A 12,130-nucleotide genomic window follows, 5' to 3' on the forward strand; every position below is an offset into this window, starting at 1 on the left:
TAAATATTTTATTTAATTATTTATTTTGATCGATTAATAATAATAATAATAATATATAAATATTATATATTTCATGTTGTAATACTCTTTGTATGGAATCCTAAATAACTAATAATATAATTAAGATTCAAGATACTTATTCACTTCACATAAATCCAATAAAGGGTTCATCTATTAACAATATAAATATATGACATCATATCATTCTTTATATATTCCATCATTTCCAACTAATACAACTCCAAACTCATATGCTACTCTCTTTCGAAAAAAAAAACTCATGCTACTTACTAATTTTAATTTCTGATTACATTAATAAACTACAACTCGTATGCTTCATGTCCACATCGATTTAAGTTCACAATGAAAAACCTACAACTCATTTATGAACTATCTCAAAGCACATCAACCGAACTATCATTACTCATTAATATTAGCCAATAAATATATATCTATCAACAATATTAAGATCTCAAAGATCCAAATACATCCATAAGAGTTCTCACTAGAACACAAATAAGATTGAATTGTGGTTCAAAACATAACAAAATCATTTAACAAACCACAGAAAAACACATCTTCATATCCGAAGATGCACATTTTCAGACATGAACTTCTCAATAAACTTTAATCTAACTTTTATTTACAAGAAACAATATGTATATCTTTTGTTTCATCCATTTTATTAAAAGCAAAATATGCTTCCATTAACCATCAACAAAGAATATACGGAAAGAACCATTTATAAGTATGCAGTTCATTATATACAATTTATGAAGAACAGAAGTGGGGATTTTCAAAAGATCAATCTTTTAATGGCATTTATATAGATATATATACTCTATTAAATCAATCCAAAAACACCCTTTCTTTTGTTAGTTTATGATTCTCTTCATAATCTTTGCATCCTACTGAAGCAATAGCTGTTCTTCATCTTTCTGCAACTCATTCAATCTTCTTTTTGCATAAACTGTCACCAAAACAGTTGTAGTAATTGTTAAAAGAAACCCACCAACAGTACCTAAAATCTGAGTCACTGAAAGTGAGTGTTGATCATTTGAAGCATCTGCCAAAGTTCTGATCATTAGACCCCTGCAATTACAAATTCAAAAGGGTAAAATTGGTAATACATGTGAATAAACCAAAAGGAAGAGGACCAGAGAACTATATAGAATTAGAGAAGTCTTTACGTGTATATTGCAACGAAAATCTCAGGGACCATTCCTGTCAATGTTCCAAATAAGTAAGGACCAAACTTGACATCAGTTGCCACAGCACAGTAGTTGTAAACCATGTAAGGGAATGGAGAAATTCTCAATAATGCCACTGCTCTAAACTGATTAAACCAGTTTCCTTCACCTGCTAACTTCAAGATTGAAGCTTTTTTTGGATACCTTTCTAACCAACCCTATATAATCAATAGAACACAAAGGCACATTTTGATTCGATTAGGGTTTAAACCCAAAAGAGAAGAAAAAAAAGTGTATTAAATTAGGATACTTACTTGGATTTTGTGGTAGAAGAGGGAACCGATGAAATAGGGAAGTGATGTGCCGATGATGACTCCACTGATGATTAAAAGAAACCCAAAACCATAGCCAAAACTCATTCCGGCTACCCACATTGAAGGTGTAGATGGTAGTAATATGGTTGGGAAGATTGCTACAGAAGTGAAGATCAAAACTGCTAACACTGGTTTGCTGAAAGTTTCGGTTTCCCAATTCAAAATGGGGATAACCTCCTGAAATATGTGAGAAACAGAGGTATGTTATAGAAGTTGGAATAATTTCAGAAATCCAGTTGGATCGTTCACACGAATTATGCATATAAATCAAGGAAACAGTCGAAATTTTCATTAAGATTGGGAATTAGGGCTCTTTCTGGAGAGGCGAGTTAGGGTTACTTTTGGGAAATTGGGGAAATTAGGGTTAGTGAGTGATTTGTGCATCAACGGTAAGAAAAAAGAGGAATTTGCAGATAAAATAATGAAATTCGGATAAATGCAGATCGACATACCTTATTCATTAAAAAAGGTCCGATCCATAGAAAGAAACAAACCCCCACAACAGCCAAGAAGATAAACACAAGAACAAGCTTCGACCACCACCAAAGAGAGCACCAAAAGCCGCCACCAACACTACTACAACTCCTCGACGACGACGAAGAAGAAGAAGGCAGTGAACAACAACCGCCGCCGCCGCGGCCATTACCACCGCCCAACCCCTCCGGTTCCTTCAAAATTACGTAATCATCCTTGGGATCTTCAATCGCGATCTTCAAAAGGGTGACTACATCTGCTTCCTCATACGTCATAATAATAACAAATTCAGATCAAATCGTAATCAATTTGACAGAAACAACCCTAAAATCGGAAGTTCTGCAAGTAGCCGTTAAAACTGGTCGGATTAAATTGTGAATTATCTGATAGAGATGGAGGAATCAGAAAACAAAACAATCAAATCCAAGAGAACAGCGTAAAAGATCAGGAAAACAAACGTCGATTCAAAGAAAGAGATAAGTATTTCAGATTATTGGGAAAGTTAAAAGAGATCTTTGAAGGTAGACATATGAGAAGAATAGTGACTGGGAGCCGAAGATATGAGTATTTGATGATAGATATAAAGGCTTCAATTATTAATTAAAGAAAATTGTACCAAACTCCATTTATTATAATTGTATATTAAAATGTCGACAATTGATTAATACTATTTATTATAAAATATTTATTTATTATAAGATAATAAAAGAATCTTGTAAATTATAAAACAAGTACCGACTAAAGTCAATAAGTGGACATACATCGTCCCAATAAAAATGTTATGATTGAGTATGTACCTCTTACGACATAGATTATTTGTTAATTATTGCGAGTAGCAATGACATATAAACTAACCATCACAATGATAAAATCTTGGATATTCACGACATGTGATATATTAACACTTTCTCCCAAAAATGAAGGCTTAATAATGATAGATAGACAATAACATCACGGGGTGTACAGATTATTATATGTTATGTATTATATTCGACGTCGACTTCATATTACAAAAGATGATATTTTCTCATGAAACATATTTTACTTTAATTTACAATAAACATTCAAAATGAAAAATGGGCTAAGGGCTAAGCATAAAGGCTCAAAGAAGGTCTAACATGATACATAACATACAAAACACTGTATTTTAACACCCCTACAATTTCATCAGGAGATATAGTCTAAACTTTTAAACCGGATGGACATTGGCTTTAAACTTGCATAAACCGTTTTTTTTTCCTCAAACCGGACCGGTTCAGAAAACCGGTTCAGTTCTAGTCAACGTAGTTAAAACCGGTTCACCATAAAAATAATCCGAACCCATATAAACCGGTTTGGTTTTTCCTGAACCGGTTCAAACCGGTCCGACGGGCAACTTGATTTTTGGTTGTTTTGGCTTTGTTTTTGGGCTAAAGAGTCTAATATAGGAATGGTTTTTTTTGGTTAATATGAGTTTTGGTGTTTCACAAAAATAAATAAATAAATAAAACAGTGGGCATATCCCACATTTGATGCATATATGGCCATGGGATTGAATTGAGATGCATATGGCTTAAGAAAAACCCACGTCTTGAGTTTTTTTTTCTTTTTCTTTTTTTGCTTTTGCTTTTGTTTTTGGTGTAAAGAAGGTAGTATAAGAAAGGGTATTTTTTGTTTTGTTGAATTAACTCAAAATGAGTTGTGCTCTTCTTGGTAATATAACCATGTCATTAATAGAAAAAGTTGACTCCAAAGCAACCGTAAAAGCTTGGAAGCTTAGTAGATCACGGGTTGTGGCGGTTAGAATCAGAAATCGGGTTTCATTTTCTTTCCACCAAGCCAAAATATCAAAATTATCAAACTCTTGCACACTTATTTGTGCCAAAAAATCGGAACCAATGTACCTTTTGAGCTCGCTACTAGGGGTGTTAAACCGATCTCGTTTTGGAATTTTCATTCCTCAAAGTATTATAGACCTGAATTGTTTCGTTATTTTAGTAAAAAGTGGATTTGGATACCCGTACCATGCATCATGTCATGAATGTTTGTTGAACCATACTTTGTTAAATAAACTTCAAACAAACTTTGAAAAACTTTGTTAAATTTTAAAAATTCCTTTAATGCATACTCTATGTCATCATCCAATGAACCCAAATCGTAACAAATATTTTCAAGTAAAGTCTCAACCCCTCAAATCGTAACCACATTCAAAGTGGTGGAAGAAGTTATAACGGGGGGCATATTTTCAAAATATATTTTTAACTTTGTTTTCTTCGGTTTCATCATATTAGCAAACATTGTGCCTCTATTTCAAACTCAGTTATTTTTGCACACATTAAAAAAATTTGGTTTAAAACTAAACATTTATGTAACAAGTTTGATAGTATCCCAACTTGATTCCGGATATGCCGTAATCCGATTACGTTCCGCAAGGTGGTCATGAAACATTTTTAAAGTATCTTTTTGACGTAAGACACATTCAAACATGTTGCAAGTGGAGTTTCATCCAGTGGCGAGTCTAGAACCTAAAACCACATGGGTCATTATTTAAATAAAATGGACAAAAAAATATATAAAAAAAATCTATTACGGGTTCGGATCGGGTTGAGTCATATAAGCAAAAAAATATTTGAAGTTTTTACAATTGTATCTGACGAAGTTTTATAGCTTGATATAATTTCACAATTGTGTCATTACTAATACTTCCTAAAACATTTTTTCAATATAAACTATCACTTAAAAACTGATCACCCATTTTGTTGCGAACATCAGTCTTTACCAACTTCATTGCTGAAAATATGCGTTCCACACTCGTTGTTGCAACGGGTAAGATCAATGCAAGTTTCAAGAGAATATAAACCTTAGGATATATTATATGCTTCTTTGACCATCTTTTTGGCAAGTTCTCCAATGTTCTTCAATTGATTAAATCTTTCATCTTCTCGTACATCCTTAACGTAATTTTTAAGTTCAACTTCAAGAACTTGAAGATCATATTCTGTTCTAAAGTCTTCTCGATAAAGTGTAGTCATTTCCATTAGTTTATCCAAATCAAAGGCTTTGAAAGACTCACGTGGGCACAAACAAGCCATGCAAAGAAGTAATTTTGTGTTGGCTTCATTAAAGTGATGGTTAAGCTCTTGAAGTTGCATATCAATCACCGTCTTAAATACATCAACATGATAGTGGTGCAAGTTATTAACCTGAAAATAAAAAGAATCTTTAATATGCAAATGAGAAAACACAATAAATAAATCAAGTTGGTAATATCAAACGTTACTAACCTGCGAACCTCTTCGACGACTGAATCCGTTATAATATTCGTCTTCCATATTCACGATTATAACATCGTGTTTATCACAAAATAAAGTAACATTCTCTAAAAGTGGTTCCATCTTAAATCTCTAATTTCTTGAATTGCTTTTTTAGAGCTACTTACTTAATTCATGGCATTTACGATATCTTGATCTTTTCTTTGTAATGTTGTATTCGAATGATATGTGACTCCCAAATCCCAATATATCAACCATAAAGTATAGACAAAACACAAAATCAAAGGACTTTAATAACCTTAAGATGCGAATTGCTTCATCTTTACAATCACGATCACTATTATCTTTACCAAGATCTTTAAGTACTTCACAAATGGAAGAATATATGTTCTTGATATTCAATAGAGATGAAAAATAAGAACCTCATTGAGTATTAAATGGTCGTTTGATACCCACTTTTTGGTTCAAACCGGTACCACTCTCAAGGTCACCTAAAATTTACCATATAAATAATTAATTAGCATAACATAAATACAAAATATTTTAATAAAAAAATTTAGTACAATTAGAAAGCAAACCTTCAACCAATGCTTCAAACGAGTACAATATTCTTTTTCTTATAAAGTGTTTTGTTTCTCAAAAGCACGTTCTAGATTGTCTTTGGTTCATTAAATTTTGACACTTTTGGACAACAATATTGTGTGGAATTCCAGCTTTGTGATCATCTAGTCCTGATTTCCTATTCCAAGCTTTGAATCCAGATTTCACAAAGTGATCTGGTCCACCTTGGTTTGGGATATCGGATTTGAATAGATAACAACATAAACAAAAGGCGGTGTTCTCTTTTATACTATATTATACCAATATTTGTTGTCATCAAACCAAGATATATTGAATATTCGTTGTTTACCTCCAAAAGCACGTTGTGGAAAGTTATAGTTTTGAGGTTGGAAATGACCTTTTTGCAAGTATGTCATTCAAATTTCATCTCTTTGATTCACATGATAACATTCAATACCCGATCATTCTATCGGATCAACAGGTAGTAAACTTAAATCAACTCTCATGTGCTTATGTTGCTCATTATCTTCTTCAACTGTTTTTTAATCATTCTTTTTAAAAAACTTGAATAAAGACATCATTGATTTTAATTTCTAAAAGAAACAACAATCAAATAATCAAACAAATTAACAACAATCAAATAATCATATCGCATTAAGACTTAAGAGTATTAAGAATATGAAACAATATAAAAAAAAAAAGAAAAAAAAACCTAAATTATATGCAATTGAATGGCCAAACAGTGAATAAAAATTATGATTACTCATATTGTGGTTTTAGATGACAAAGGAATTGGAAATACAATTCCTTCATATTTTATTGTTTAGAGAAAGATGAATATTTACCTAATTGTGTGGCTAGGCTAATCCCTACAGTGCTTGAATTTGTGAAAGAAAAACTTAATGGAACGCCCGATTCTTGATTCACAGTGTTTTTTTTGTTTAATTTAATTTTTACTAGGTATGAGACCCATGTATTACATGAGTTTATTTAAAAAAAATTAAATATGAAATTTTAATAATTTGAAAAGTTTGAATTTATAAGAAAAATGAGAAAAAAAAATTTATTATTAAAATTAATGAGACTTTAATACATTGAATACATTATATATAAATCATTTCTAATAAATACCTTGCATATATATTACCTTACATATTAAATGTAGAATTTTAATTTAATAAAATGAAAATACAATAAAATGACAAGTGGAAAATAAAAAATTCAAAAATTCTAGAAAATGTCATGTGTCAAATGAAGGAGAAGAGGACATGTGGCAAAAAAAACATTGATTTATTAAGAAGGATTGGACTATATATATTAGAGTATACCCTAAACAAAAATATTGGGCTGGTAACTTATAGGATAGGGCTTTAAAATCTTATTCATATTTTTTTTCTTTGCAAAAAATACTAAGGTGGTTCATTTAATTTTTATATGGTAGGCCACTAATAACTATTCTATATAACTTGTTAAAATAAAAATGGGTCAAGTGACCCACTATAGTTGTATTTAAATTCACCCCTGGTTCCGTCGGGTAGGTGTTTTCCAGACCTAACCAAAGGGCATTCGCATCGACACAAAACTTCATATAATTATTACATCGAGCATTACTAGAACTATAAATATCTTTTAGAATTTGTTTGAAACCATGTTTTATTAGTTCAATGCTATTTAGTCCATCTTGCACAACCAAATTAATGATATCTGCAACACATCAACTATGGAAGAAAACACTGCCACAAATTGGTTTTTATTTTAATTTTAGTTGTCCAACCGCGACGGTGTTGTTCGATGCATTATCAAAAGATATAGAAAAAACTTTTCCTTCAAGTTTATAAGTTTTGATGACACAATCTAACATTTTAAATAGACTTCTACCGGTGGGTGGCACCACAAAAAATTCAAACGCAATCGTACGCTTCATCATGAACCAATTATTTAGATTTATCCAATGAGTGGCAACATAAAGGAACGAATCCGGTGAACCGTGATGTGTTGTCCAAACATCACAAGTTAAATTTACACCGGTTTCTAAAGATTGAAATCCTAAAATCATTTCATTTTTTGCAAGTTTCCACATTTCAATACAATTGCGTCTAAGGGAAGTACGACTCACATGACAATATCAAGGTTAGAGAGTATATTTGATGAGTGAAGTCAATCATTTGTTGTCGACGTGGTCAAAAGGCAATCATTCTTGAATCACGAACTTCGCCATCCTATCTCGAACTTTAGCCGCTTCGTAATTCCACAATGTAGTATCTTTCGCCATTGTTCTTTGATTATGACTCGGCCCAAATTTCACCGCGGGAATCTCTTATTCATATGAGTTTTCAATGTCGAATTCTCATCTTCATTGAAAAAAGCATCACATTTATTGCATCACACTTTTCTTGGACCGCTCGACATTACACACAAATCAAAATTGCCCTAAATAGCCAGATTTCTATTTGTTTCTTTGATGCTAACAACGGTAACATTGTTTGATGAATCTCCAACACCAATGGAAGTCGAATTAATTGCTTAACTTGAGAGTGTTTCATTGATCTAAGAGAGGTTTTTTGTGGTTTGGTTAAGCTAAACCTGAGAGCTAAACATTTAATACACCCTCAAACGACTATATAGCCCGTAGTAAAAAAAAGGGTCATATCTTTCCACAAAAAGTCGGTTCATCAGACCGGTTCAGACAAAACCGGTCCCAACGGTCAAAAAATCGAATTTGTATGATCTGTCGGTTTGGTCTTGCGCCAGTTCGGTGCAAGGCTAAACCGGTTCAGTGGTGAACTGGTTTTTGGTTCAGACACCGGTTCGGATCGTGAACCGATTTTTTAGCCCACATCTAACTGGCCTTGAGCTTAGTTGTGGAAGTTTTCTCTACAATTAGACCCAATCTAAAATGACTTGTGAGTTTTAAAGCTTATTTGTTTCAAACTTCAAATTTCAGGGCTTTAATATTATCATTTTTCAATTCAATGTATGATTTTAATCCCTTGTGTGGTATATATTTCTTATTTGCTATGTATTTTAGTAAAAATAAAGTATTTTTTCAAAATTCAAGAATTGTTTGTTGGATTTCGATATTGATCTTGAAATTCTTATATATATATATATATATATATATATATATATATATATATATATATATATATATAGCCCGGAATGCAGAATCTCAGTCTGAAAATGACATTGAGCTTAGTTGTGGAAGTTTCTCTATCATTAGACCTAATCTAAAATGACTTGTGGGTTTTAAAGCTTATTTTGTTTCAAATTTCAAATTATCATCGTTTTTTAATCTGACGTATGATTTTAATCCCTTGTGTGGTATATATTTCTCATTTCCTATGTTTTTTTAGTAAAAACAAAGTATTTTCTCAAAATTTAAGAATTGTTAGTTGGATTTCGATATTAATCTTGGATTTCGATATTGATCAAGAATTGTTAGCCCGGAATGCAGAATCTTAGTCCAAAAAAAATACTTTTTTGTCAGAAAAAAACTTCAAAATAACTCATTCTAGAATATTTGGTCATTTATCAAAAAACAATTAAGTTATTTTCTTTAATATTAACTTAAAATATGGTTATTTTAGTTAATATCTTCATCGATGATATTTTGGATCCTAATCATGGTCTTATATGTCACTTTAGCTTTATTGAATGAGTTAAAAAACCATTATTTGAAATTAAAGAACTTATGAGGTTAAAGTTCACAATTTAAGATATAATAGTAGTATAGGTCTTAAATGCTAAAAAAATCACAAAAAAGTGACTTTCACAAAGTTGAGAAGTAACTGATCAGCAAAAAAGAATTTCACTGATTTACTTTGTGGTCATTTCAGAAAGGGCGATCAATGATTGCAAAGTTCATAAAAGTTTTTATTTTATTTTTATAATATGTTTAGTAGCGATATGGGTGTGGTGGCGACATGGGTATTGCTTGGTTACACACTTACACTAGATTTTTATTATTATTGTACATCACAAAAGAGAAGAAAAGAAACACATATATAGTACAAGATCCCTACATCATTTCCATCATAGGCTAGGGTAAGCCATAATAACATCCCTAGTAGGTTGCGAACACCGAAAAACCCAATTTATACTAAAATAGTCTATTGAGTTGCTAACTAAAAGTCTGAATCACGAAGAGAACCCTCATATTGAGGAACATCGAACATCTACTCCCTAACAATGAGTCGATTGCAAGTCCAAAACATGACCCATCCTAGTGGAAACCAACACCTTATCAACCACAAGTACTAAAAAGAGAGAGGAGGTACAATACCTCCAAACATATCAATGATGGATGTCAAAGTCCTTAACACAATCCAACATACTCACATGTAGTTGTTGTTCACACACCATCTCATATCCGACTTCGTGACACTCAATCTCTCATGGATAATGGATAAGAGGAATATGATGCAGTGTACAAAATGAAACAAAGATTGAACATGTTCAGCTGCATTATCAACACTTAAATAAAAAGCATAATTTTAAACGCCCCCCCCCCCCCCTAAAGAGACATGGGCAAAAAAAATGGAAAAAAACACAAAACGTCTATAACTCCATTTAGAAAACGATTTTGGGACTAAAAAGGGGTAATTCCATATTGGGTACTTAGCATGACGTGCTCCTGTTTCAAGCTTTTGAAAAACTAAGACTGGAACCAAATTTATGGTTATTTCCGTAAAATCCCTTTAATCACTCAATCATAGGCCCTAGAAGCATAAGAGTTTGATCATTCATGATGCTATGCCACACACCACACTAAAAACTTATACAATTACTTATCTCGGTTATGATATATAATTTTTAGATTTTTATGCTCTATACTAATAAAAGTGTTGATTTAACTAAATATAATATATGTATTGTTCAAATATGGTAATAAAAGTGTTAATTTAACCAAATATAATGATATGTATTATGAACAAAAGTTTCACGTTTTTCAAATATACTATTCTTATAGCTGGTTTTTACTACTAAAATAATTATATTAAAAAAAATCATAAAAAATATTATATTCCAATTTTGGAATAATTAATAAAATTGTTATAACTATTTTAAATGAATAAATGATAATATAGTTTTTATACGGATTTAAGTGTCTTTTTGGAAGATAAAGGAGAATGTCACATCTCATATGGTGTGTCGGATCATAACGAGTATGTATGACCTAAATATTCTTGAACATTGCTTTGACACACAAGTGTGAGTGGGGTATTTTAGCTTTAAGGCTATTGGGTGTGGGTGCGGTCCAAGACCGCACTTCGTGCCACACAGGACGTGAACACCGCCCCCAGACCGCGGTCTGGTGCGGTCTTGGCCGCAGTGCGGTCCTCTAAAGCCGTGCATTTTGATTGGTTGAGGAAGGATTGAGGAGCATTTTCTTTCTTTTTTTTTTGTTTTTTTTTCTTTCCTATATATACATATTCACTTAATTTTTTTCACAACACAATCTCTCTTATCTATCAATTTTTTTTTAAAAAATCACCACTCTCTCAAAAAATGTGTGTGGGTTTTTTTTTTTTTTTAGTAACGCAATGTACTGTTTTTTTTTTTTTAATTTTCAAGTAATGAAAAATTATGTTTTTTTAATTAAAATAGAAGTTATATTAAATTAAAATAGTTAAAAAAAAAAGATTTATTAAATTAAAATACTTTAAAAAAAACAAAAAAATAAAAGAAATGAAAAGTGTGGCACCACACAGTGTGGCAAGAAACCACACTTGAGTGATAAAAGGTGACATGGCGTTTATGTGACAGGGGAGGGAGTGTGGTTTCGGTGGCACCACTCCCTCCGGCGTAATAACATCTTCCGTGTTAAAGGATATACATAATTTTGGGAACTGTTAGGTTTTTACTTTTTAATAACAATCTTATATAATTATTATTTTGGTTCTAGTCTACGTTAGGTATAATAAAATAAAATAAAAGTGTCAAATGTTTGATATTATTACGGACATTTTCATTGTTTTAAACAATTAATAAAAGAATGTGTATTGAACATGATGTCCAAAATAAAGAACAAATTGATTTAAAATCATAATAATGTTTTGAAATCCTTGCAAGTTAACAAGACACGGATTAAACTAAAGATTAATAGTCAAACAATTAAAGATGAATTTCTTGAGTTTTAGAAAAAAAAATGGGGAAGTTATGAGAAAAAGTGTTCCTCCAATTTACTTCCATTAATGGAACTCACTCAGGAACAATATGTAATTGAAAATATACATATTGTTGGTGATTTGTTATTATCAATATTATTTAAATGTAATGG

General features: G+C 31.4%; 2 protein-coding genes across 2 annotated transcripts; both read right to left on the reverse strand.

Moving 5' to 3' along the window:
- Positions 1 to 727: 727 nt before the first annotated feature.
- On the reverse strand, positions 728 to 2,606 carry LOC145058595 (SNARE associated Golgi protein family). The gene is made up of 4 exons (XM_079006477.1): positions 2,017 to 2,606; positions 1,505 to 1,741; positions 1,191 to 1,408; positions 728 to 1,092 (listed from the first exon to the last, which is right to left on the reverse strand). Exons 1-4 carry the CDS (start codon positions 2,311 to 2,313, stop codon positions 909 to 911), a joined length of 936 nt encoding a protein of 311 aa, XP_078862603.1. The 5' UTR covers positions 2,314 to 2,606; the 3' UTR covers positions 728 to 908.
- Positions 2,607 to 4,878: 2,272 nt separating this feature from the next.
- Positions 4,879 to 5,412, reverse strand: LOC145059520 (uncharacterized). The gene is made up of 2 exons (XM_079007366.1): positions 5,302 to 5,412; positions 4,879 to 5,220 (listed from the first exon to the last, which is right to left on the reverse strand). The coding sequence occupies exons 1-2, from the start codon at positions 5,410 to 5,412 to the stop codon at positions 4,879 to 4,881; spliced, it is 453 nt and encodes a 150-aa protein (XP_078863492.1).
- Between the last annotated feature and the right edge of the window lie 6,718 nt (positions 5,413 to 12,130).

Source organism: Lactuca serriola, chromosome 6 (assembly GCF_051521515.1).
Source record: "Lactuca serriola cultivar US96UC23 chromosome 6, Lser_US96UC23_V15, whole genome shotgun sequence".
NCBI lineage: Eukaryota > Viridiplantae > Streptophyta > Magnoliopsida > Asterales > Asteraceae > Lactuca > Lactuca serriola.

What these genes read in the sequence shown, in the direction of transcription:
- LOC145058595 (XM_079006477.1), bottom strand. Translation starts at nt 2,313, where the DNA reads ATGACGTATGAGGAAGCAGATGTAGTCACCCTTTTGAAGATCGCGATT. An exon ending in GACCTTTTTTAATGAATAAG is followed by an intron (nt 1,742 to 2,016) that starts GTATGTCGATCT and finishes CACATATTTCAG; the next exon opens with GAGGTTATCCCCATTTTGAA. An exon ending in ATTTTCGTTGCAATATACAC is followed by an intron (nt 1,093 to 1,190) that starts GTAAAGACTTCT and finishes TTGTAATTGCAG; the next exon opens with GGGTCTAATGATCAGAACTT.
- LOC145059520 (XM_079007366.1), bottom strand. Translation starts at nt 5,412, where the DNA reads ATGGAACCACTTTTAGAGAATGTTACTTTATTTTGTGATAAACACGAT. An exon ending in GTCGTCGAAGAGGTTCGCAG is followed by an intron (nt 5,221 to 5,301) that starts GTTAGTAACGTT and finishes TTTTATTTTCAG; the next exon opens with GTTAATAACTTGCACCACTA.